General features: G+C 35.2%; 1 protein-coding gene across 1 annotated transcript; it reads left to right on the top strand.

The window, feature by feature from the left end:
- The first annotated feature begins 1,137 nt into the window (after positions 1-1,137).
- Positions 1,138-25,339, top strand: LOC108318820 (vacuolar protein sorting-associated protein 54, chloroplastic). The gene is made up of 19 exons (XM_052876986.1): positions 1,138-2,233; positions 5,005-5,067; positions 5,316-5,395; positions 6,337-6,454; positions 10,518-10,592; positions 13,286-13,442; positions 13,572-13,660; positions 16,477-16,733; positions 17,526-17,697; positions 17,787-17,870; positions 17,956-18,368; positions 18,612-18,765; positions 21,044-21,125; positions 21,237-21,316; positions 22,405-22,566; positions 22,999-23,066; positions 23,760-23,840; positions 23,942-24,196; positions 24,799-25,339. The coding sequence occupies exons 1-18, from the start codon at positions 1,448-1,450 to the stop codon at positions 24,078-24,080; spliced, it is 3,060 nt and encodes a 1,019-aa protein (XP_052732946.1). The 5' UTR covers positions 1,138-1,447; the 3' UTR covers positions 24,081-24,196; positions 24,799-25,339.
- Positions 25,340-27,074: the final 1,735 nt, after the last annotated feature.

Raw genomic sequence — 27,074 nt, 5'->3', positions numbered from 1 at the left:
GAAAAGATACCATTTTTAAATTGAAGAGACTGAAAGAATCAATTTTATATTTTCAACATGAAAAATATTACTTTTAAATTGAAAGCTACAACGAAATTTATTTCACTTTTAAAGAGGATTAACAAAATTTAAAAAATACTTTTTTGCATTATTATTTTGATTACTCGTGATTTGTTCACATAGTTTTTTTTAAGTATGTCAGTAACCCATAGCACTAATAAGGATTAAAAAATAATATTTTTGAAATTTAACATTAATTTTTTAATTTTAAAATATAAAAAATCTGAATTTAAGAAATTAAAAATATATTTAACTGATAAATAATATATAGTTAAAGTTTGTTATCGAATTCGATTTTTTAACTGATTGAAACTAAGTCTTACAATTCAAAATCTGGATGAAAATACTAAATTATAATTTTAACTAGATTTTGAAGTCTTCCAGTTAAAACCATCATTGATTTTTTTTTTATTTTAAAAGAGCTCATATAGTGATTAATTCTTTTAGCGCTAACACAAAAAAACTCAAATAAAAAATACATTAAACTTGAAAAAAAATTCGAAATACAATAAATTAATTTAAACTTAAAAATTCAATTAAGACTATAGCACTTAATATTTCTTATTACAAATTTGAACAGCTTTTAAAGTTTTAATATTAGTCAGAAAATAGTTACTCTAAACACCAAGTTAATCATAATACCTTCATTAAGATGATAAATGTTTTCAGCCTAAACCTTCCTATATAGTTTACTTAACATTAAACATATAATAAATGTATTTATATTTCATATTTAACTAATATTGATAATTTGAACGAAATTAAACTCATTTTTCATAAACTTTACATAAGAAATATTGTAACGAAATTAAACTCATTTTCATAAAATAAATGTATCTATATTTTCATAAACTCATTTTAACGAAATTAAACTTATTTAACTAATATGGTCTTCTACGGTTCTCGAAGGTGACACTCTGCGTGAAAAAAAATGCGGTAAAGGTGTGGAACAATCTCAATGGTTGATTTTGGCATATGAATAATATGAATTTCATAAGCATGTTATAAATATAAATATTTTTAAAATAATATCTATTTACAAAAATTAGTTATTGATAAAAGAAATTCTCTATACTAATATTCAGAAATAAGATCAGATGTGGAAGGAGTGTAATGTGTTGTTGGCTTAGTCGGACAATGGTGGTGCGATTAAATTTTTGAAGCCCCACCCACTTTTCTCCGGTGTTTGATGGTTTCGGGTTGAAGATCCCGATCCCGATCCCGTATGTTCTCCATTTCCAAGCAACACAACACAACACAAAGCAACACTTCCCTTTCTCTCTTTCTCTCGCAGATCCCCAAAAAAACCCACACTCACCATTCAATCCATCACATTAGCGCAACGGAAGCGTCACAAGACTTCAATTGAAATCGCAATCGTAATGTGATGGATTCCCCACCTTCCCAGCAATCGTGGGGAAGGTCACCCACCTCCCTCTCTTCATCTGCTTCTCTTTCCAAATCAAATTCCGATTCCATTCAAAGCCTCTCATCCATCCTCAATAACCCTCACGCCTCTGATGCCGCATCCTGGGGCGCCTGGTGGTCCTCCGCCACCGCAGTCGCCCCGCCCGAGTTCGCTCCCATCGCTGTTGCCAAGGCTGCCTCCGAGGTTTCCCGATCGGACTTCCACAACTACGTCGTCCCTATCGCCGAAGCCTACCATCGCTTCGAGGACATCCGTAACCACACCTCCAAGGAACAGATCAACGACCTCGCCAATGCCGCCGCCGCCTCCGGCCAGGGTGAGGCGCTCGTCGCCTGCCTCCGCGAGGTCCCCTCGCTCTACTTCAAGGAGGACTTCCGCCTCGAGGACGGAGCTACTTTCCGCGCCGCCTGCCCCTTCGCCAACGTTGCCGAGAACCTTGCGCTGCAGGAGAAGCTCTCGCACTACCTCGATGTTGTGGAGCTCCATCTCGTGAAGGAGATCTCGCTCCGCTCGTCTTCGTTCTTCGAGGCGCAGGGGCAGCTGCAGGACCTCGATGCTAAGATCCTCCACGGTTGCACGCAAATTCGCCATCTCAAGGACACCATTCGCCTTCTCGACGCCGATTTGGTCCACGACGCGCGCCAGATTCAGGAGCTCAATGGCACCAGGACCAATCTCTTGGCGCTCCTGCAGAAACTCCGGCTAATATTCTACGTCAACCAGGCCCTCTCAGCTCTCAAATTGGTACTCTTGCTTTTGCATTTTTGATTGTGATGTTTCTGTTTTTCACCGTTGTTGATGTTTTTGTGAAGAGTGTCGAAACTTTGTTGAGTAGGATTGTGAGGGCTAGAGGAGAAACTTAGATGTAATCCCTAACATACTTTTGGAGCTGTTATCCAATCAGAATTCTATAAGTAACTGGCATAATAAAAGCTTGTGGTAAAGATCAACATAAGTAACACCGAAATACCTATGAAATTGTATCTGAGTTTGTCCCATGCGAAACTTGTGTTTTAGAGTTATTGTAGTTTGGTGGGGTTGTATATTAATTTGGGGAATTTTAGGGTGGTTGTTAATTACTAATTACCGTGTCATTAATGCTGATGGGGGAAATGATTCTCTGTATTCAAGGTCAGAGATACCTCCTCCGGAAAGGATAAAGGAAGAGGCTTAGCATTCTGTTCAGCACCTCCATAAAGGAAATTGCAATGATAAGCCGCCAATATAGGCCATGTGCTCATTGTAACAGAATTCCTTATAACCAATCTAACAAATTGCCAATTCAGCACTAACAGAATCTAACATCAAATTCTAGATCTTATTATTCCTCTCCTCTTAGTAATAAACATATTCTGACTTTCTTTTCTGTTTTTCAATCCATTTGGGCCTACTGGTCTAGGCCTATCTGCATGTTCACATCAATACCATCCCATCAGAAGCAACCTTGCCCTCAAGGTTGGAAGTGGCAGATCATCCAAATTCTTCCAAGAAGTGTCATCCGGAGAAAGACCTTGCCAGTGCACTAGAGCTGTCTTAACTGAACTTCCACTTACAGATTTTTTCTTTAACCCCAGTGTAGCTAATGGATAAACTAATGAACTGTTGTCCACTAATTGCAATGGAACCTCGTCAGAGTAGGGAGGGGGCCCCACATGTGCTTTCAAAAGTGGGCAATGAAAACATTGTGAATTTTAGAGTAGGAAGGCTAGGTAAGTATGTAGGCCATGGGTCCAATGCGGTCAAGCATCTGATAAGGACATAAAAGTTCTTAGAGAACTTGTGATACTTCACACCAGAAACAGAAGTTTGTCAGGTTGAAGCTTTACATATTTGAACCACTAATCTCCACTACATAAAGGTCAGCCACGAATTAATGGCCTTAAATCATCATTGAAACGTTCACGGTCTCATGTTAGTGACTCACCATACCAACCAATACCTTCAACTGAGTTGTGGAAATCCCTTAAAGCCTAATGCAAATGCATTCTCTTGTTGGGTAAAATTGTGGGTACTCCTACTATCCACCTAGCCACATGCCCTAAGACTCGCAATGTTTGATCCAAAGTCTTTGATCCAGCCAGTGTATGAGAGCCCAATTGGGCCTCTAAAAGGGGAGTGAGGTTTGCCTAACTCATGTCCCCTTTGGCATTTTGTTCACCAACAGCACCTTGAAGTGGAATGTCCTCCTCTTTGATCACTAACAAGAAGGAATGAGCTCTACAATTGTCGTTACAAGAGAACTCTTTTTCACTACAAAAATAGATGCCATGCTCTTTGCGATCCATGATTTTGACATCAAAGAGATGTTTATACTTAAGTTTGAGGTTGTGCTGTTGGTAGCAATGGTGGAAGTTGTTTGGGGGTGATGGTTTGCAAGAACGGCAGTGGATAGGAGTGAATGTCCAATGGTGCAAGGGACGAAAAAATTAGTTCAAAAAACACAGCTTAATGAAATCTTGCAAGGCCTGTCGCTTGTGATAGGGTGTAGAGTGGGTGGGTGAGGACTTTGCATTTAATCTCTGACTTCAACCCTGAAATGAAGCATTTCCGCAAGAAAGAAGGATTCAACCCATCAATATGGTTAGCTAGGGCTCAAAATTGCTCAAGTAATCATCAACAACTGTGGACGTTTGGGTAAGTTTGAAAAGCTTACTGTCGAGGTTGTCAAAGTCCATGAGAGTGAAACTAGTCTCCAAACATTGGAAAAATTGCATCCATGATTAAATCTGACTGTTATGATACATCTATAGGTACTACATCATGGTGCAATGAAGAAACAATGTTGCATTCTTCAGCAGGGTAGCTTGATGATAAAAAAATGACAGTTTTTTGAAAATTCAGCCATGAGGATATTGGCTGTCAAAACTAGTAATGTCCTGATTTGGAAAATATTCTTGAGTGGAATTTGTACTGAGAGGAGATTCATAAGGATTTGCAATTGGGCAGCCTTCTAATGCTAATACTTGATTGACAACTTCATCGATATGGTCAGTTAAAGATGATTGCAAACGAGTCAATTGCTGCACAATATTATCATGCTGGTTAGGTTGTGAATTGGAATTCTTCAATGGGGTGCTGTTAGCCCTGGTACTAAAGAGTGACTCTCAGTGAAAGCACCAAAATTATGGGGGAATTGATTCTTTGTATTTGAGGTCAGAGATACCCCTTACAAAAAAGGACAAAGGAAGAGGATCAATATTCTATTCAGCACCTCGATAAAGGAAATTACAACAATATACAGCTAATCTAGGCCATGTGCTCATTCTAACAGAATTTCTCTTAACCAATCTAACAAATTGCCAACTCAGCACTAACAGAATCTAACAGAAAATTCTAGAACTTATTATTCCTCTACTCTCTGTGATAAACATTCGAAATTTCTTTTTGTTTAGCAATCTATATTGATTCAGTGTGGGGCATTTATGTGTTTAGTTTTTGGCCTTTTCTTTATTACTTTGGTCGTGTTTGAGTTATTATTGAGGCTTTCAAGTTGATGTGGTTTTGCTGTGATACAGCTTGTTGCATCTGCAGATTGTGCTGGAGCGCTAGATGTGACTGATGATTTGCAACATTTACTGGTATCCCTTTAATCATTGTGCAATATGGTGTAGATGTGTTTGCTTGTAAATGATGGTCTTGGGATGGATACTGTTTTTAACTTAGCTTGATCAGACTAGAGATGGATGCTTAGCTGATATCAGTCACTGTGTTGAACTTGGGTAGTTTTTTTGGTAGACTGTTTATGACATAGCATGATGGGATTCTTGACAGTTGAAGAAAACACTCTGTTCTAATTTATCTTGTTCATTTCCTGTAACTTTTGCAGGATGGAGATGAGCTCAGTGGTCTACATTGCTTTAGGCATCTTAGAGATCATGTTATAGGCTTTATAGAATCCATAAACAGGTACACCTTTTATGATGTACTAATTGCATCTGAAAATTCAGTAAGCAGTGCTTTCTAATTTCTTGATTTTATGGAGCTGAGTAATAATTAGAAGATAATAGGGTTGAGCTAATTGCTTAGATGGGTTGAAACAATATTTACCTATTGAGTCATAAGATTTAGACACAATGAAAAATGTCTTGAAATACGTAGAGTTAATGTGTAATTGTTGTATTCATACACATAAGTCTGATAGTAATAATTTTAAACCAGGGATTGATCACAAAACATTCTAATCATAATTTTATGGAACAAAATTGCAAAGACATAAATTGAATATTACTATCCAGTAGCAACTTAACCTAGTTCTAGTTCAATCTCCAAAGTTTGTACCTTTGTTCTGTCTCCTTATTCTATCCATCTTCACATTCAATGGCAAAGGACAGATAGGAAGAAATAAATAAATAAAATAGCTTTTTCTCTCCTCACTAAGTAAGAACAGTGCTTTTTGTCAATGTATCATTATTCTTTTCTCTACAGAAAATTCAGCTTTTTTTTTGGCTTTGGGTTGCAATAGTTATCATAAGTAGACATTGGGTTCATGACTCAGTTTCTGTACCGAACCTTATAATTTTGCCAATTTGAGCTGTTACTCCGGCTAGTGTGTGATTGGCTCTTCAGTCTATCAATGTTGTAAAAAATCATATCAAATGATTTTATACTAATCATGATTTCAATAGTTATGTTTAGGAAGTAATTCCATTCTTATTTTGAAATATTTTAAACTTCTTTGTTTTTTAAACATGTTTTCTTTGTTTGTCCCTTGGTATTTTTAACTTCGAAATCTTGACTTTTGGTTATTATTTATATATTGCTAAAATTGGATTTTAAATATGTGAAAGAAAAGGCTAAAGTTATATTTTGTACTGGACATTTAGTAATGTATTGTATTATTTTGGTAGCATTCTTTCAGCAGAGTTTATTCGGGCTTCCTTACAAGATGCTGCAGAAAAAGATGGGATAATTTTATCCAAAGCTAAAGCAAGAGCCTCCCTTCCAATGAATGGAAAGGATGATGAAGTAAGATTGTGTCTTCATTTATTTTTCTCAGTGCTTTTTCTTTAATTTTCTACTCATGTGATGGAAATCTTTCAAATCTTCACTGTTACTTTTTTTGAGTGGGTACTCTTTCCCATGGGGGGGGTTCTTTTGCTTTAACTTGGTCAAGATATGCCAAAATGAGCTGTGCTATATTGTCACGGGGGGCCAATAGGCTCTACTTACATTTTCTGATGGAGTTCATGTATACACGTATATGTTAACTTTACTAAAGAAAAAGTAAACGTTGATGTTTTGGTTGTATAGAATTTGTAGTAAACTTCATAGACAGCAACAGCATGCTTAATGTATTGTCTTTTAAGATACTGTTTTTATCTCATTTGAAATGGCTCATGAGTGCAACAAAACTCACAATCTCTTTGGATATCAATCAGTTATAGAAATTCCTTTGAAATGGGCACTACCAAGGATCAGGGGTCCATTAAACACCATTTGACATATAAATGGGAAAACAGACACCCTGGAAAATATTTACATTACTCTCCTGCAATGTACAATGATATCATAACCTCTTTTCTACTCAGTAAAAAATTATTTTTCTTTTAAAATAATCTGTAAGGGGAAAGGACATATCCTGGGTTCATCGAGAACCACAACCAGATTATGTCATAAAAGAGCCTCTTTGCAGTGCAGAAACAAATGGGTAACTGTTTCTTATTAAACCTGCACATGATTGGTATTGGCATGTATTGTGAGGGGGACTGAGAGAAGAAGTAGGAAAGTTGCGGCTGAACAAAACCTTTTGAATTAAACGTTACTGATTTCAGGTGCATAACTAAAATTTGAGGAGGTATGATTGTTAAATAGGATGGTTGAGCGAGGTTAAGGGGGTCTCATTTATGTGAAATTAAGCTGAAGAGATATTAGGCCTCACAAGGCCATTTCTTTATTCAGCATTCATGCCTATCTAGTTCTGCTGTCACTCTGGTGCTGAACTGAGATTAGAGTTCTTGAATAAAGTTCGTTATTTTCCTACTCTACTGGTTCCAGTGTTAGTCTGCATGTAACAGATGTATGGTGAAAAGCTGTGGCTGGTATATGAATTTTTAACATTTAATCATATTTGTTAATCTTATGAAGGATCTCTGTCTAAGAAAGACCTGTGTTTAGGAGGGTAGTACAAAAGTTTCAAGTGGGTTTGTCAGGGATGGAATTGTTTAATTTTTGAGAGACTGATTATTTAATTTAGAATGTCAGCATTTGAGAAAGATCTTTGTGGAAAATACACATGAAGAATTCAAAATCCGAAATCCAAATTTGTTTGTGCTGGAACATAGATGAGTAATAGAGTCAAGTGATGATAGAAGGGTAAATGATGCTAGCCTAGGTTTGTTTTTGTTTCTTTTTTCTTAATGATATATAGGTGTGTTGTAGACTATCGATATAGACCGGCATCAACCTAGTTGGGATTGCAATCTTGTACATAACTGTTGGAAGTCCCACATCGACTAGAGATAAGGCCAAATGATAATATATAAGTGAGGTGCAAACCTCACCTTACAAGCCGGTTTTGTGGGGATGAGTTAGGCATAAACTCACTTTCTAATATGGTATCAGAGCCATGGTTAGAGCCTATCCTAGCGAGTTCTAAGTGGGCATTCTATTCTTCTCTTCCACCCGCAATCGGGTCGCTATCGGACCACCCAATTTCTACTATCACGCACGAGATGTCTATACCTCGGCGTGAAGGGGGTGTGTTGGAAGTCCCACATCGACTAGAGATAAGGTCAAATGATAATATATAAGTGAGGTGCAAACCTCACCTTACAAGCCGGTTTTGTGGGGATGAGTTAGGCATAAACCTCACCTTTGCCGCTGTCCACGCGCTGTTTTGCAACTGTCCGACGCCGTGTGCCGCTGTCCGGGCACCGTTTTCCGCTGTCCAGCCACCGTCTGCTGCTGTCCAGGTGCCGTTTCCGCTGTCCGCGCGGTCTGCCGCTCTCCACGTGCCGTTTTGCCGCTTTCCGATACCGTTTTGCTGCTGTCCAGGCGCCGTTTTGCTGCTGTCCGGCATCTTTTGCCGCTGTCCAGGCGCCGTTTGTCGTTGTCCAGGCGCCTTTTGACCACTGTCCAGCCACTATTGACCGCTGTCCAGGTGCCGTTTCCGCTGTCCGGCGCCGTTTTGTCGTTGTCCAAGCGAAGTTTGCCGCTGTTCGGTGCTAGAGTTAGCTCGATGTTTGGCACTGTTTGCCGTTGTTCAGTGCTAGAGTTAGCACTGTTTGCTGCTGTTTGGTGCTAGAGTTAGCACAGTTTGCCGCTGTTCGGTGCTAGAGTTAGCCCGATCTTCTAGCACTATTTGCTGCTGTTCGGCACAGCCGTTGTTCGGTGCTAGAGTTAGCCCGATCTTCTTGTGATACACTGCTACGTATCACCACTTGGGAGTTGTCCAGCAAAGAATTTTGGACCTTCAATTTGGATCTTTGATGCCTTTGTTTCAGCATTGTAGCTTAATCTTGTGTTTTGTTTTAGTGGTCCAGCAACTGTGATATTCCACATTTCCGCCGTTCACACTAAGGGGGAGTACGTTTCCAAGACACTGCAAGTCACATATATATGGGTGTAGTCCCTGCAGTTTTGTAGATTTCAGCTACTACTGTTGATCCCGTCACCCAGCCATCATTGATGAAGATTTAGTGTAGTCCCTGCAGTTTTGTAGCTCTTAGCTTTCAGCTACCACTGTTGATCTCGTCACTCATCCATCATTGATTGGAGAATCAGTCCTTGCAGTTTGTCATTGGCCACCACTGCTTTTCTTCATCCACTTTTGAAGTTGAAGTTTCACAAGGTGCTGTTAGTCCATCTATGTTTGCCTCACACTCTTGAAGATAAATCATCTAGTTCAACACTGATTTCATCTATTCCAAGCTTAGTACATACAATCTGTATGTTCCAGCTTGAGGGGGAGTGTTAGAATTATTGTTTTTGTATTTAGATGTGAGTTGTGAGTGTGCTGTATGTGAGTGTGTGTGAGGTGTGTACCACTCCCTTAATCCTATAAGTATAGGATTAAGGAGAAGGGATGTAACATGTAAGAGAACCATTTCATTCAATACAATACCATTTTCACATGGTTAGAGCCTATCCTAGCGAGTTCTAAGTGGGCATTCTATTCTTCTCTTCCACCCGCAATCGGGCCGCTATCGGACCACCCAATTTCTACTATCACGCACGAGATGTCTATACCTCGGCGTGAAGGGGGTGTGTTGGAAGTCCCACATCGACTAGAGATAAGGCCAAATGATAATATATAAGTGAGGTGCAAACCTCACCTTACAAACCGGTTTTGTGGGGATGAGTTAGGCATAAACTCACTTTCTAATAATAACGATGGCAATGGGTGGGGCAGGTTATACCTAAACCCTAAACAATTTAATTTGGTAAAGTTGAGGTATATGTTTCCTAATATGTAATACATCGTTTGAAGAAAGCCATATAGTGGAAAATGTGTATTTGGAATTGTGATGAGAGAGAAAATACTGTAGGATCTGAGTGAAGTTGATGGATATCGAATGAGTCGATCTATTGAGAGAGAGAATGAAAATTGTGTAACAAAAGAAGGGTTCTTCAAATGAAAAGAGACAAAGGACATAAGAGTAAGTATTTTAGATTACCTAATAAATTAAGGGTATTTTAGTAATTTAAAATAGGGATGCAGTGAGATGTGTATGTACATACCCATTCCTATCCCTGTACCCAATTAAAAAAAATCGGGTATTATCCATATCTATACTCATACCCAATCAACATGGGGATTTTTTGTCAAAATCGGGACTGATTTTGACAGTACTTATGGGACTGGTTTATTTGTCATCCCTACTTGTATGCCGAGATGCTTTTGGAGATCTTTTATTAAAAAAAAAGCTTGTATTCTTTATGACTTAATTTTTACACACTGAACAACAATTAATGTAGTACTCTGTTTTGGCTTTAGTCCAATGATTGAGTAGCCGAAAGTTTTTCAATGTAAAGTCATAGTTGTGAAATTTTAGGATGCTGTTTTTGATCTAATCTGTTTCTTGATCAGGTAAAGTTGGAAGAAGAGGAAAGCAATAATTTCAAAGATTGTCTGCTTCCTACAGTAATTGGATTGCTTAGAACTGTAAGTAATTAGTAGTATTTTTCTTGACTAAATTATTATTTAGGCTAGTTTTGGAAGTTTGAGTATTTTTTTTTTTTTGAGAAATAACTTTTTGTAAGATCAGTGCAGCAAGATTTCCCATTTTGTATTTTTGAGGTTTTGTTGTCCTTTATCCCTTCTTCAAGATATGTGAATAGTACTTATTTTTCTTGCAACTGATAGAAGAATAAACGAAGCAGAAAAATTACTTTGTATGAGATCTCATGCCACATAGAACGTTTCTGTTTCTGAGCTACTATATACAAAGAAACAATGGCTTTAGTTTTCCATATTAATGATGTTTACATGATGTTGTCTCACCAGCCTCAAGCTTCTCGTGATTCTAGTTCTCCTATAATGGTTTCCCATACCATGGATCCTTCATCCTCAACATCTTCCTATGACTCCAATTTAGATTGCCCATTGTTATTGGGAAATGCATTCTGTCATTTTGAGTTACCACCATTTATCTCAATTATACTCTTTTGTTTTCTCTTTGTCTACTACTGCGACTCTTAAAACTATCCATGAGGCACTTGATCATCTTGGATAGAGACAAGCCATGGTTGATGAAATTTAGGCTTTTTCAAACAATGACACATGGGAGCTTGTCCCTCTCCTCCTCGGGAAGAAGACTGGTGGTTGCAGATAGGTTTATGTTGAAGTTGTGCCTAATGGTAATGTAGATCAACTTAATGTTAGGTTGCTGCGGCCAGGGAATATACTCAAATTTATGACCTTGTTTATGGAGATACTTTTTCTCTCGTGGTCAAGATCACCACAATTCAACTCTTCCTTGATATGGCTACTATTCATAATTGGTCACTTCACTAGCTTGACATTAAAAATATCTTCCTTCATGGTGTCCTTAAGGGAGAATTTTATATAGAGCAACCTCTTACTAAAGGGAGTATGGTCTAACTCGTAAATTATGTTGGTCTCTCTATGGACTAAAGCAATCACCCAGAGTTGGTTTGCTAGATTTAGTTTTACCATGTAGAGCTTTGGATTTAAACAAGATGAGACAAATCATTCAGTTTTCTATTCTCATACTTTACCTAGGAAGTGTGTTTATCTAATGGTCTATGTTGATGATATAGTTTTTATAAGAAACAATGTGACTAGGATTCCTCAACTAAAAGGGCACTTATTCAATCATTTTCAGAGCAAGGACCTTGACTATCTTAAATACTTTTTTGTTAATAAAGTGGCTTAACCAAAGGAAGGTTTTGTAAGAGATAGGGCTGACAAATTGCAAGCTCGTTGATAGTCCTAGGGACCCAACTCTGGGAAAACTGATCTGTCTCTTTATTACAAGACTTGATATTTTTTATGCAAATGGAGTTGTTAGTCAATTCATGAAGAATTCTCACATTGATCACTGGAATGTTGTGATTCACATTCTCAAATCTATAACAAGGGTTCTAGGAAATGCTCAAATATTATGTGATTGTGATGTAGATTAGGCTGTATTGACATCAGATCCAAGACATGATATTGTGTATTCATGGGAGGGATTATATATAATCTCTTGAAAGAGCAAGAAAAAATGTGTTGTTGCTTAGTCTAGTGAAAATTGAATATAGATCTATGGCTTTGGCTACCTATGAACTTGTACGGATTAAGCTACTCTTTCAAGAGTTGAAAATTTTTGAAATTGAGTTGATGAAGTTATATTGTGATAATCAAACAACCTTTATATTGTCTCCGGTCCATGATTTCATTAGAAAACCAAATGTATAGAGATAAATTGTCATTTTGTTAGGGAAAAATTGTTCTCCTAAGAGTTGTGGGTTTCTTCGAGAAGAGACACTGGGAATATTTGATACCAATGAACCATAAACAAACCCATACAAGAGACCAACCCCTACCTCCAGTCCAAAATCTTTAGGCAATAGGTTTGTGAGTCTTTGTCCTTATATATTGCTTATCTTGCTCATTTCAAGCCAACGTGAGATCTTCCAACTCACATGAATTTGTAAGTTTAAGCTCGTTTGATATTGGTACACCTTTCTCTCAAGCAAAAACGTTTCTTAACTACTCACCACAACTATACATGCTTTTGTGAAACACCTTCAAGAAGACTTTTGATACAAGGAATCACAAACCTATAATTCTTCACCTACTCCAATGAGCCATGAGCTAACTTATATTAGAGACCAACCGAGACAACACTTCTAACCCAGTCTTGCAACTTATGTATTGCTCATCTTGCATTTTTTGGGGCCTTCCAACTCACTTGAAGTTCATAATGTAAAACATGGTAGCTTTAAGTTGGTGCATACATTTTATATCCTTAAGGAAAACTTTTCCTATCTATAAGTAAGATTTGCATTGTTAAGCTATAAAAAGCCAAAAAGAAAATAAAATTAGTGTAGTATAGATGGAAATGTTTCATTGGATGAGTGGGCGTACAAGACAGGATTTTTCTTGTTTAACTTACCCTGTTTCTTCTGGCTCCTTTAGCTGCTCATATGTTTGATGTGTTTTTATCTGCGTTTTCTTTGTGATGGGTATAATGAATACTAAGAGATTTCACATTTTTTAATAGCATGAGCTTCTTGTTCTTTTAAGAAACACGACAATAAAACATCAAGGTACACTGAGGGCTGATATGAAGAGTGCTATTAAGATCTGTACTAGGCTTAATTTGGTTAAAAATACCTTATTTTCAGGCTAAACTCCCCTCTGTTCTGAGAACTTATCGAGATACACTGACTGCTGATATGAAGAGTGCTATTAAGACTGCTGTTGCTGAGTTGCTTCCAGTTCTTGCTTCTCGAGGTTCAGAGTCAGAGTTCTTTTCTGGAGACAGAACTGTAGATGCAGATGGTGAGAATTTCTTTAGCGTAATTGGTGATGTTTGTCTATAAGGAGATATACTTTTAAATGCTTCTAGTGTGCTGTGTTTTTGTGGAATCTGTTCTTTTTTCAACTTGCTAATCCTAAATTGTAACTCAGGTGGAGGTGCATCACTTGCTAGCAAGTTGAGGAGCCTATCATCTGACTGCTTTGTTCATCTTTTGAGTGCTATTTTCTTGATAGTACAGGTAATTTATACTTGGCAATTGTTAATTTGTTAGATCATCTAGACTAGAATATTGCAGTCTTTTGAAATGTATTCAGTTTTAATAATATAGATGATGTGCCTTTATGGCTAGGAAGCCCAGCACGGCTCCTAAACAGTGTGCCATGTGATCAACACTTTTTGAATTTTGACACTCTTTGGGCAGTTGTCATATACTCATGTCCAGTGTCTGAATTATAAAATACTTTTTCTTGGCTTAAAGACTTCTCTGGTAAAGCTTGGGCATGGTCCAAATTCAATTTACTTTATATTATAAAATGTAAATTGCATTAATGCCTCCTGAAGTTTTTTCAAATTACATTGAGACTCCAGTTTTGAAATTTTACGCAGACCTCCATTTTTGTTTAAAAAACATTCCATTGTCATCTCTTTTCACCTTACATATGCATCTCCTTAAGAAGCCCTGGAAAGGGAGACCACTGTAATGGTGAAAAAAACAGGTGTTAAGCGTACTTTGAAAAAAATCTTAAGGGATGTCAGATTAATTTACTCTACTATAAATGTTAAAAATTAAAATAATTTAAAATATTGTAATTATAAGCATTTTAACCCAAAACACGAGGCTCATTATCATAGGACTTGAGCAGTTGTTTTAAGAGATATGATTGTTCCTTTAGCTGTGTCCCAGGATTTATTTCTGCTGTCTCATTTTGAAGCTTAACACCTTTATTTTTAAAAGGTAAATATAAAATCGTAATTGAATTCTCATTACATTAGCTGCGTTATGGGGTTTTTGTCTTGTCTGGTGTTTGAGTTTCTGGGAATTTTTTATCCTTAACTTAGTTTTCTTTCAGTTGAATTACTTTTCTTACAAGACAAATTAATGAGAAAGACAGAAGATCATGTAGCTTGGTTGTGAAATTATGTGTTTAACTCGGTGCAACTGTGCAAACATGATACGAATCCCAAATAATTGTGTGGAGTGGCCCATGCCGACCACAGAACCTCTACGCCATATAGTAGGATGGTGTTAGGGAGGAGACCGAACTGACCAAATGGACTACAAGTATATATCTTAGAAGAAAGATTAGGAGGGGAGATTGTTAGATTTTGGAAGCTAATTGTGGGTATAAATAGCTCTCCTAGTGAAGAGAGAGGGTACCTATTTTGTATTGTATAATCCGCTGGGATATCCAGTGTGAAGTATTTTACTCCTTTGGGTAAGGTTAACATTCTTTTGGTTACTAAACGAAATAATTCCTCCTTCCGTTCTTTTCTCTCAAATTTTTCCTTGTTTGGTTCCTGAAAAGAATTAATTCTTTTCTGAAGGAAGGAAGACTGGATACAAATTAAACAAGTTAACTACATATATATAAATGCTCAGAAGTAAAAAATATCTAAATTATAAGCTTATTCAAAGTAAATAGCCAAAGTCATAGTCTTGTGCCAAACATCCAAGTAATTAATAACCAAAGGCAAACAACAACGCAACTGATATCCCACTATACTTGAGATCAACTGCATGCACTGCACGATGCTATTGAGTTCACTTCACGACCAAATTTGCAGGTGTATTATTCACCATTAGATTACTTTTAACAATTTCTTCTGATGTCCTTCTTGTTCTCCCTCCCCACATACCTAAAAACCATGCTATCTACTGTCTGCACAATAGTGCCTTCTTTGTAGATGTCCAAACCACCTTCACCAAAGTTTTGCCATCTTTTCATCATGGTCCCTTACCAATATTCGTTGTGAACAATCATTTTATACCCTGCCTTTTCTTGTGTGGCCACACTTTCATCTTAACATTATCATTTTTACTTTTCTTACCTTTTTCTCTTGCATGAACAATTTCAATTTTACTATACTACGTTTTTCACTCACTTCCCCTTTAAAGGCCATCTTTACTACCATAGGGTGTAGCTGAATGTATAGGAATACAGTAAATTTTGAGTTTGGTAGGTCTCAAACAATCTCTGATTTCTTTTTCCATTTTAACCATCTAGCCTGTATCTTGTGTTTGACATCTTTGAATTCCATATCATTTTGTAATATTGATTCCAAATATTTAAACTTGGAAACTTGTAATATGACATCTCAGTTTTAAATCCAATTAATTTTCCTGTTTTTTGCTACATTTCAATGCATATCTCTATGTTACTTATACTCAAGCGAAAAACCTTTTATTCTGTAGTTAGTATTTGTAGGTCAAGTTTAGAGTTGAAGTTTTGTGAGTTGAGTAGATGATACTATATTGTTATAATCATCCCCCCTTCACACTGTCTCCAATCCAGTGGTACATAAGAGAACCATGTATGATTCATGTCAATTTTGTGAGGGAAAAGTTGTTGTCGAGGAGCTAAGTACTGTGTTCATTAACACTAATGGCCATCTTGCACACATTCAAAATCTTTAATAGGGCCTATAATTCAGTTTATATGTTCTAAGCTTGTTGCATACAAGTTATGTGCTTTAGTCTTAGTTGGAATGTTGAAATCGGTGATATTATTTTGTTGTACAGCTTTGGTTTTTGGGTGTACCTAGCTTTAGGTTAAGGAACATAGGCTGTAGCCTTCCTATTTCAGATATAATTGTACTCATAATTTTATAAATACAGATACATCAGCTCAGATGATACTCACTGATATTTGGCCATCTCTAAATCCAAGTGAAATCATGTTTTAGCTGTGCTGTGAATGGGCATAGTAATCAGTAGGATGCTATAGAAGCATAGTAATGGCATATGCAGGTTTCTGAATTCAGCTATACATTATTTTGCAACTCAGTTGTCTTAAGAGTGATGTAATAAGATTTTTTTCCTTTTAGTGATTGCAGGCACATTTAGTGCGGGCTGCTGAAGTGAAAAAGGCCATTGAATGGATTTTGAACAATCGTGACGGTCATTATGCTGCTGATTCAGTTGTGGCAGCTATTGCTCATGGTGCTGCAGCTGCAGAAACATCACAAGAAAGTGAGGTTCATGGTACTACGTTTTTGCCATATTCAGCACAAAGAAGTGTTGCCAAGGGTCCTTCATTTCAGGGAAAATCAATTGATGCTGTGAACTCCTCCAACATGTCAAAAAATTTCAGGTTAAACCTTGGTTCTTGTTTCTGATATACTTGTAGTAGAAACTGGGAAGCTTTTTCCTGATTCTTTTTGGTGTTTAGATTTAGAAAGGAAGTAATGTGTGGTCTGAGATTTTTTTTTTTTTTCAAACATCCTTTTTTTGTTCTGATAAATTGATAACTGCTACTATGTAGTTCTCTAACACCTGAACAACATAATCCAGTTTGGAAATATAAGCATATTGTAATGTTAACGAGTTCACCTGTGCAGTGAAGACTTCTAAAATTGATACACATTAGCTTAAACTATATATCGTTTTTTAATTTTTTGATTGTATATTTTCAGTTTCTTATTAAAGGCTGTGGATGACATTTTTTTGAATGTTCACTACTGTGATTCACTTGTGAAAGTTGTGATAGATGACACAAACTTCATGATCACTTATTATTTTAACAATTGGGAATGACATTATAACATAGTGGATACATTAAATATGGAGTAATTTGTTTTATCATGCAAGATTAATACTTCTGATCACCTCAACGATTACGTCAGTATGCAAGCTATACTAGACCCTTTTGCTGCTATTTTGCTGTTTGTGCTGAATTTTCCTTTTGCTGGTAACAAATGGCACTTCCAGGGTTTTCCTTTCTTTAAAAATTAAAATACTGGGGACATCATTTGAATTCACTTACATCTAAAAATCATAAAAATTAAGATAGAATACATTTCAGATTTTTGTTCTGTTCTGCAATAACTTTGTGCTTTAGTCGTCCCATTTGTTTGATGTTCTCAAAGAATCTGGTTCTAAACAGAGCTGATATATTGCGAGAAAACGCAGAAGCCGTCTTTGCAGCATGTGATGCGGCTCATGGAAGATGGGCAAAGCTTCTTGGGGTCCGTGCAGTTCTTCATCCTAGGTTGAAATTGCAGGAGTTTCTAGCCATATACAACATTACCCAGGAGTTCATTACTGCTACTGAAAAAGTATGTATTTTCATATAGATTTAAAACTTAACATATACAAATTATTTGGCTTTTTGTTTCCTGATTAATTTTCATTCTTACTTTAACAGATTGGTGGGAGATTGGGATACAGCATCCGTGGGACACTGCAATCACAGGCCAAGGCTTTTGTTGATTTTCAGCATGAATCACGGGTTAGTTTTAATTTTTCTTTTTTAGGGTTTTTATCGTCCAGAAATCTCTGTATATCATTGTTAATGACTGCTTCTATGCATGTAGATGTCAAAGATTAAGGCAGTTCTTGACCAGGAAACCTGGGTGGAGATAGATGTTCCTGATGAATTTCAATCCATTGTCAATATGCTTTTTGCGTCTGATAATTTAACATCTGAGAACTTTAATGACACCAAGGATGATAATTCAACCAGTTACAATGGTGTGGTCACTAACCATGATTCTATGCCAATGGTAAACAGCAGTGCTGAACATGAAATTATGCGGGCTAATTCCATTGAAGCATCTATGAATAATGAAACATCAGATAAACCCAAATCCCTTGATGATTCAGTGGAACCAAATAAAGGTCACGGTAGGATTACATCAGCACATAGTAACGATACTGAGAAGGACCACAAAAAATCTGCATCTCAGGCTCTTAATTACAAAGGTGTTGGTTATCACATGGTCAACTGGTTAGTTATCTAGATTCGACTTCTCTCTTTTCCCAATTAGTTGCACGATCTGTCCCTTTGAATTTCTGCAGTGTTCTCTCTGTCTCTTGAATATGTTTGTGTTGGTAGGCTTTATTATTTTATTACAATATACTACTATTTGTGAGGTTCACTTGTCTTTTGTGATTTTTTTATCCTAGTTTTGATTTTGCTGTCATCATTTAAATAATTTACAGTGGATTTTTTTGCTATTTTTGATTCTAGTGGCTTAATATTGCTGAAGATGTTGTCAGAGTACATTGATATGAACAACCTTTTGCCAACACTTTCTTCGGAAGTTGTTCATCGTGTAGTAGAAATATTGAAGTTTTTCAACACGAGAACATGCCAACTTGTTCTTGGGGCTGGTGCTATGCAGGTACTGTTAGTATTGTTCTCAAAACTGTTTGTACCATTTAGATATATGTGGGTCTTTAATATTTTCTCCTTATGTTTTTAGGTCTTCTTATGCATCTTTTAATTGAACTTTCTTCCATTTGGTTTAGCTGAAATCTCTATCTTATGCCTGCTTGTCTACCTCATCATTTCCATTTTTTATGCACTTAATTTTTGGTTCAACTTGCAGTACCATAAAGCGTTTCTGGTCTTTTTAGCCAGGTCTTATATTTATTTCACACATCTTTTAATAAAGTATATGTTGTATAGACCACAAATATAACAATCAACAATACTAGCCAAGCCTTATTCTCACCGAATACTTTCAGCTATATGGATTATAGGTTCATTGTACTCGATCCTGTATCCAAATTTTCGGAACTTAATGTAATTTAAAATTCCAAATCTTTCTAGTCTCGCACCATATCTTCTATGGTGTCCCTCTTGGCCTATCCCCCTCCACAAAGGGGTGACTGGTACCATTCCACATGTCACACTATAGTTTATCATTTTACATGCCTATTTCATCAATGACATTCATAGTATATAACTTTTATTGCATCTATTATCCATTTGGCTATACTGAATCATCTGTTTCAACATACTCATTTCTGTTAATAGAAATCAAAGAAACATGGAAAGGAGAGAGAAACTGAAATGTGGAAATTATCATTTGAAGAATAGGAAGTCTGAGAAGAGAAGAACAAAGAGTGTATTTTCTGAATATGCTTGAGTGATAAATAACTACTGCTATTTGGCAGAAAACAGTTAAACTATCACAACTTCCTAAATCGCACTGAACCCTGCTAAATAGATAGCCACTTCGAAAAATAATAAACCATTAAATGCTTTCTCAAACTGCCTCTCATTTCATAAATTTTCTCCACCCATTTAACCTTTCTAATAAGCCTAAACACTTTCTCAGTTCCTAATGCTTTTGACCTATTATCTGATAAAATTTGGATGTAGGCCATGGATCCAAAGAGGGAGGATTTAGAGAGAAACAGAACATGTGAGATGGGTGCTCCATAATGGTCCAATAGTGGGACTTGACATAAATGTATACCATTTCTCTCTACAATTACTTTTCCAACAGGAAGGTTGTATGACTCGTTGCTAAGTAAATGATAGATACACCAACTAACTTTGAAATGCAAATAAAATTACAATGAGGATAATAAATACAAATGCCTCTAATATTTCCTCTCAAACTTGGAGTGGTTGAGGAAGAGAGTCATGAAAACCTTGTATAGGTAGGTTGTATGATTCATTTTTGAGTTTAGCAACTAACAGAATGACTGGCACAGTAACTCTGAAGTTAAAATGAAATTACAATGAGATAAGAATACTAATTTACATTATATCTAATATCTGTGAACATCTTTTGTTCATTATGTACACATGTATACTTGTATCAAGATTCTCCCTCCCTCTAGAAACTGGTTGGAGCTAGGTAAGACTCAAGTAACTCAGGAATTCACTTCTGTATAGCCTAGCATGGGGGAGTATATACTTGAATAATTTCCCCTTGTGTTGCTGTTCTGCTCACTGAGAAAACTGCTAGATAATGTTGGCTTTTAAACAATAAATTAAAGGGTCTAATTGAACCTCATAAAACTATCTTGTAAGGTGAGAATTACCAAAACCTCATAAGCACTACTTAGGGAGTGTCTGTAATCAATATAGGGTATCAATCCACTAATAGCTGATCTCTCAATTGCTTCGCACTTTGATGCTTCACTTAATCTATCTAGTTAGCCCCTCTATATGTAGCCTTTTGAGAATGTGTGTCCTAAGGTGACTGAAAATAAGGAGAATTTTTAACACTATTCTTCACGCCTGGGGTTGTGGGTCTAGAGGGTTGCAATACATGTGGCCTAATAACAGAACTAGGATAAACATTGATACCATCTTAAAATTTGGGTATTGGGTCTTACTCGACTCTACCTAACCAACTTGTAAGCATTACTTAAGTTATGTTTCTAGTTTATGTAGGATCTCAACCCTCTAAGAGCAACTCTCTCAATAGCTCCACACCAATTTCACTCAGTCTTTTTGGTCAGCCTCTCCATAAGTAGTCTTTTTTTAGACATTGTGGTCAGGGGTGGCCTCAACTAGTGTAGCTTTGCAACAGTTTGCTTCCCTATTTTTCCTGTACTGGGTTCCTCCCTCTACCCAGTTCATTGGTCTATCATGATCCCATTTCAATTTACTTGGAGCTTTCTCATTCTAGTGTCTTCTAATTCTTAGTTCTGGTGCAGGTGTCTGGTTTGAAGTCCATCACATCTAAACACCTGGCATTGGCAAGTCAAGTAATTAGTTTCGTACATGCTATTATTCCTGGTACAAATTCACTCACCTAAATGAAGTTTTTAATGCGTTTCATGAGTTTATTGTATTGTTTTTCATCATATGGATTAATTTTATAACTTTGTTCTACATTTCTGGTATAAGAGATTCGGCAGATTCTTTTTCTCAAAGTACCTGAGACAAGAAAAATACTATTGCTTTCTGAGATTGATCGGGTTGCCCAGGTTTGTGCTTCATTTTTATTTAATCTTTGTTCCTTTAGTCCTTTGTTAGACTTATTCAAACGTTTTGTTCATAGGTAGGATTTTTGAATGATTGTTGGAAGTATTGACAGTTCTGTTCATATAGTGAAAACTTACCTGTAGTTGAACAAGTCGGAAGAGTTTTTACATTTAATTGTGTTTCCTCTGATTCCCCTTTTTAATCATCTGAATGGAAAAGGAAATATTTTGAGGAGGCAATGTAGTAATAGAGAGGACACGACTTGAACAAGAAATTATAGTTGCAATTGCATTCACTGTTCTGGAGGTCTATAGCTAAGATTTTGCAGCCTTTATCAAAAATTGATTTTAGGGAAAGGAATAATGATAAGGATCTCTGAATATGGTCCCCTATTATATCATATCATACATTAGATTATTTTTTCTCCCAAACTTGACTTTTTCTGCTTAAAAGCATGTTTGAAAAAAATTATAATAATCACATAAAAAACTAAAACCGGAAGAAAATTAGTGCTTTTCTAAGGAGATTTTCGAATTCTTTTAGTTTTGTCATCAATGAAAATCAAGTGTTGCTGTTAATTGTGATGACTCTAGTTTCACTGTCTGCACATCTGTACCAATTATTGCTAGTTACTTTTTTGAATTTTCCTTAAAAATTGTTTTTCTTCTTTTATTCCTCATTCCACATTTGTGTCAATTGTATAAGATGTCTCTGTTAATAATTATGTCATTCATCTTTTTTGTCCATACTATGAGGGGGATGAAGCCATATTAAGTGAAATTTCAAGAATGAATTTGATTTATTCTTCCTTGAGTGTTCAAACATATTTACAAAAACTTGGCTTTCTAGGATCTGCTTTTGTTGGCTAACCCTCAGGCTTTCTATTCTTTTTGGTTTCTCCGTTTAGGAGGATATTGTTGTTTGTCCCTATTTTTGTTTTTTTTTACTTTTTTCTTCCAATAAAATACATTTTATATATGTACAAAAAATTTTAAAAAATTATTCATTTTTCTTGCCCTGCTTTTTTAAGAACTTCTGAGAATGTATTTGTTATAACATTTGCATTACTATTGTATTTTTTCCATTCCAGGATTATAAAGTTCACAGAGATGAAATACATAGTAAATTAGTTCAAATAATGCGAGAAAGATTACTAGTACATCTACGTGGGTTGCCTCAAATTGTTGAGAGTTGGAATAGACCTGAGGATGCAGATCCTCAGCCTAGTCAATTTGCTCGGTCCCTTACTAAGGTAAATAATTATATGTAAATTCTTAGAATGCCTGTGTTCTGCCTTTGCCCTTTCCTTTTTGCTTAATTTTTAAAGTTAACCGAGATTTTAATAGTATCTTCCTATCTGGTACTTCAAAGCATAAATATGAATATCCCAAAGAGCAAGGTCGCTCACTAGTCACTTCACTAGGTTTTTCTTCTGATAAATAGTAGAGTGATTGTTGCACTATCAAATTTGAGATAAACCTCTCATAGATGTGCAATAAACTGTTTGACAAAGGATTTAATAAACACTTGTAGGCAAGCAAATTTGTGATTAGTCTTTATATATATGTTGAAAATGGTGTAGGAGGACGTGTAATTATCATTTTTGAGTTCTACTTTTGTGCCCCACCTGTCTTTTAAGCAATCTCTTAATCGGAACTTATCTACTTTTGGACTTTGTTATTAGGAAGTTGGGTACCTCCAACGTGTTCTATCTCGAACTTTGAATGAAGAAGATGTTCAAGCAATTTTCGGGTAAGAATTGTAGAAATCTCCATTTTTCTTATTCTTGTACTTTCATTAAAGATCATAATCAAGATTACACTATTGAACATTGTGCCTGTAGTTTCGTATGCTGGGATATTAAAATGATGGGTTCTATATTAGGTTAAGATTAAGAACCCACTTCAGATATATGGTTAAAGTACTCCTTATTGTACAATCCTCACTTATTAAGCTAGCTTTTAAAATTGAGTTAGGTCAAATTCGTTCTTAATTCTAATAAATTGATTTTTACGTAACATAAGCTGATTGATTATTTTCTTTGTTATGCCTTATCAATAATTAGTTTATAAGGAACCTAGCTCTGAGAAAAGTAGCAGTAGCTTTGAGTTTAATCATTCAGCGTCTAATCAAGCAATCTTTTTTTTTTCCATGGTTGAAATATTATATCCGAAGATCAAGACATGTATGATACTGATTTAGTATTACTGTAATATAACCATTTAGGTATATTTTTGGATGGAGTTTGGAGGGAAAAGGTGACAGTGATGAATGACCTGAATATACATTATTTTCTATGATGAATTTCAAAATAAAGTTCTCTTATTTGCCCAATGAAAAAGAAAGCAGAAATTTTACTTTCTGCATTGAAAGAAAACTAAATGTAAAATATGCTGACATCATCTGAATTCCTACAACTCACTTCTCAAGTTTGCTATTTTTCAGGCAAGTGGTCATTATATTTCACTCACAAATTTCAGAAGCATTTTCAAAATTTGATATTAGCACTCCTCAAGCACAGAATAGGTATTTACTTCTCTGATGTTAAGTCGTTTAGAAATACTTTTTACGGAACTTCAGAAAAATTGAGTAATTTTGTTTTTTCTTGAATTTTCCACATTTGCTAGGTTATATCGAGATGTCAAGCATATTCTCCAATGCATACGGTCATTGCCATTGGGTGATTTGAGTAAATCTGATACCCCAAACTGGGGTCAGCTGGATGAATTCTTGGTGAAAAGATTTGGAAATGATGCTGTTCAGTAAACTATATTGTAAAGTAGCAACTCAATTGCTTCCGTGTGAAGGCTAACATACTGTGGAAGATATGGGGGTGATTTAAACCTTCTTCACTCTGCATTTTTGTGTAACACTAAATTGAGGTAAAATTATTGCTACATTTTGTTCATAGCTTACAGGAGAATTCTTGTTATCTTGATTAGTCTAAAGTCAAATAGGGAGCCATGGAAGCCATTAGTATCGGGCTCTTAGTGAGGGACTAGGGTGATTCATCACTGTTGCATCGATAATGTAATTTGACTTTAATATAATTTTAGTTCCTGTAAAATGAACATGTTTCTTTATTTTTCGCCCTTGTGAGATTTGAAATTACTGTTTTTATTTCTTATAGTATGAGTGAATTTCGGATGTAGTGCATTTTTCTTTGATTTTCATCCCTCTAAAATTTGTGAAATTTGGGATTACTGTTTTTTAAATCTTATAAAATGAGTGAATTTAGGTTGTAGTCGTTATAATTCTTTTGTTTTAACTTTCATCCCTCTAAAATTTGAAATCATTATTTGTTTTGTCTCTAACATTCATTTTAAGATAAATAAATAATATTAATTCTACAGATCTTAAAATTTTGTCAGAAGTGTCACATGCTAACATTATATCATACACACTAGATGATGAGAGTATTATACAACATCGTTCCTTAGCTGTGATATAAAAGCTGAATTCCATTTTCTCCTTTTTCTTTCAGGCCTTTGGTTGGTCTATGGAGGTATACAAGGTAATGTATCATTTCTGAGCATTGTGCAGCCGTGGTTGGTCATTTAACAAGTTTTGTAGCAGTCGATGTTGATATTCAGAATTCTTGGTTTGTCTCCTTAATTGTAATGTTAAGTTGAAATAGATATGATTTAGTGAATGAATTAAGTTTTTCCCTCACCCCCAATCTTTCTCGTCGCTTCTTCACCCATGGATATGTACACAATTCCAGAAATCTATAGCGAGATTACCAATTTGTGTCCTTTATTTGGATTTCTCACAAGTACCACCCTAAATTCAAAACTCTTTTAGTTTTTATTGAGCAACATAGTCTTCGCAATGTAATTATGTCAAACATATACCATTGAAAGTGTTATGGATATAACAGAGAGGTGTAGACATGATATTTTCCGTGATTAAATAATAGTTCAATGGTCCAGCAGGTGCATAATTGTGCTAAAACGGTGAACATTAGCGCAATTATAGATACTGCCGATCTGATAATGTATTACAAAGTTGTATTATTTTTTTGAGATACTGACATTGTGGTACGATTATGTTTTCAATGATTTTTTATAATAAAATATTTTTTTGGGTTCTTTTTATTTAGCTTAACAATTAAGTATAATTTTCAATTTAAATATGCTAAATTTTGTCAGAGGTAAATATACTTACGAAAGGAATTAGTTATATTAATATCATTTTTATTAATATACTTGTAGAAATTTAAAATTTCACGTCGATTCATATAAGGACGCAATTTTGATTTGAAATCTTTTAAATAAAGGAAATTTCTAAAATGTGTACGAAAGTTTTGTAAATCAAGGGCAGTAATAGTTATACTAAATGCCCTTTTGGGGAAATAATGACACCAAAAACTTAGAAGCCGAGAATATTTAAATAACAGGAAACATATAGGTAGTAACAATAAAGAAATAATTATCAACAATAAAACAAGAATTTGCAAGACAAAAATCGATAAATATGGTGATAAAAAATACATCAATTTTGTAGGCTTAACTGAATTTTAGGTTTTCATAAATTTGAGTATTTTCACTTTAGTTTTTATTAATTTTTAGTCTATTGAGATTCAAAATTGTTATATCTTTTACATCATCATGGATGGTATACTAAGGGAATGTCTCCATCATTGTCATTCTATAGATTTGTTATTGTTATTCAACATAATTTCAATCAAAATAATAAAATTCACTTATAGTTTTACATTGCAATATCATTTTGTATTAAGTATAAAATTTCATATTTCGTAATACGAAAATATAAGTAAAATGATGAGGCAAGATAACAATTAAGTAACATATTTAAAGGAAAAATTAAATAAGAGTGATTTAATTGAAAAATATAAAATATTTGAGTCCTCAATAAAAACAAATAGCAAAGACTTAATTGAAAATATCTAATCTTTTTAGGAATTGAAATTTAATTAAATCATTTTTTATTGTCAATTTTCGCATGTATTATAGAGTTTACTACAATGTAATTTTTTACCCTTAATATTATAAATAAAAAGTTTATATACAGATAAATTATTCAACAAATTGTCTTCAAAGTTATTTGTAAAGGAAAATAACATCCATTAGGTAATTTAAGAGAGTAATTTAATATAGTAGTTTATTATTTGGTAAATTTAAAATTCGTTCAAACAAAATGAGCTGTATTAATGAACAAATCAAAAGAAATTGAAACTTAGGAATTTTAAGAATGTATTTTAAATAATTAAAACAATATAATCTAAAATTAACTCAAAAAAAGAAAAAAAAATTTTGCAATTAATCACCCTTTCTATATTAAAGGTATCAATTTGAGTCGTATTAAAGTGTTACGATAACTCCTATTTCAGAATCTCTACATCAATATATACACGATTGAACAACACACTAAAATCTCTCCACTAGATTCATGGAATTACACCAAACACATATATCAGTAGCAAAACCAATCATCATCATATGTCATACATGAATAAAAGCCATACATACTTACAATCACGTTATCAATCTATTAAGCATCACAATTTATATAATAAGCAAGCATAGAGTCCACAACAAACCATTCAAACCATAAAAGTTAGAAAAATCATAGAAAGTTGCACTGACGCTCAGTGCCAAAGTCCTTGCAAATGTGTGCGCTCAACGCCAATCTTTGGCGCTTAGTGCAAAGCTCTCGCAGTTTTTCTCGCCCAGCAAGACCAACCTCTCGTCGAGCAAATTATAAAGAAAAAGGGGTCCAAACTTGTAGGGAAAAGTG

The sequence above is a fragment of the Vigna angularis genome, chromosome 4, assembly GCF_016808095.1.
Source record: "Vigna angularis cultivar LongXiaoDou No.4 chromosome 4, ASM1680809v1, whole genome shotgun sequence".
Taxonomy (NCBI): domain Eukaryota; kingdom Viridiplantae; phylum Streptophyta; class Magnoliopsida; order Fabales; family Fabaceae; genus Vigna; species Vigna angularis.
The sequence above is the reverse complement of the archived record's forward strand: the minus strand, read 5'-3'. Positions and strand labels throughout refer to the sequence as shown.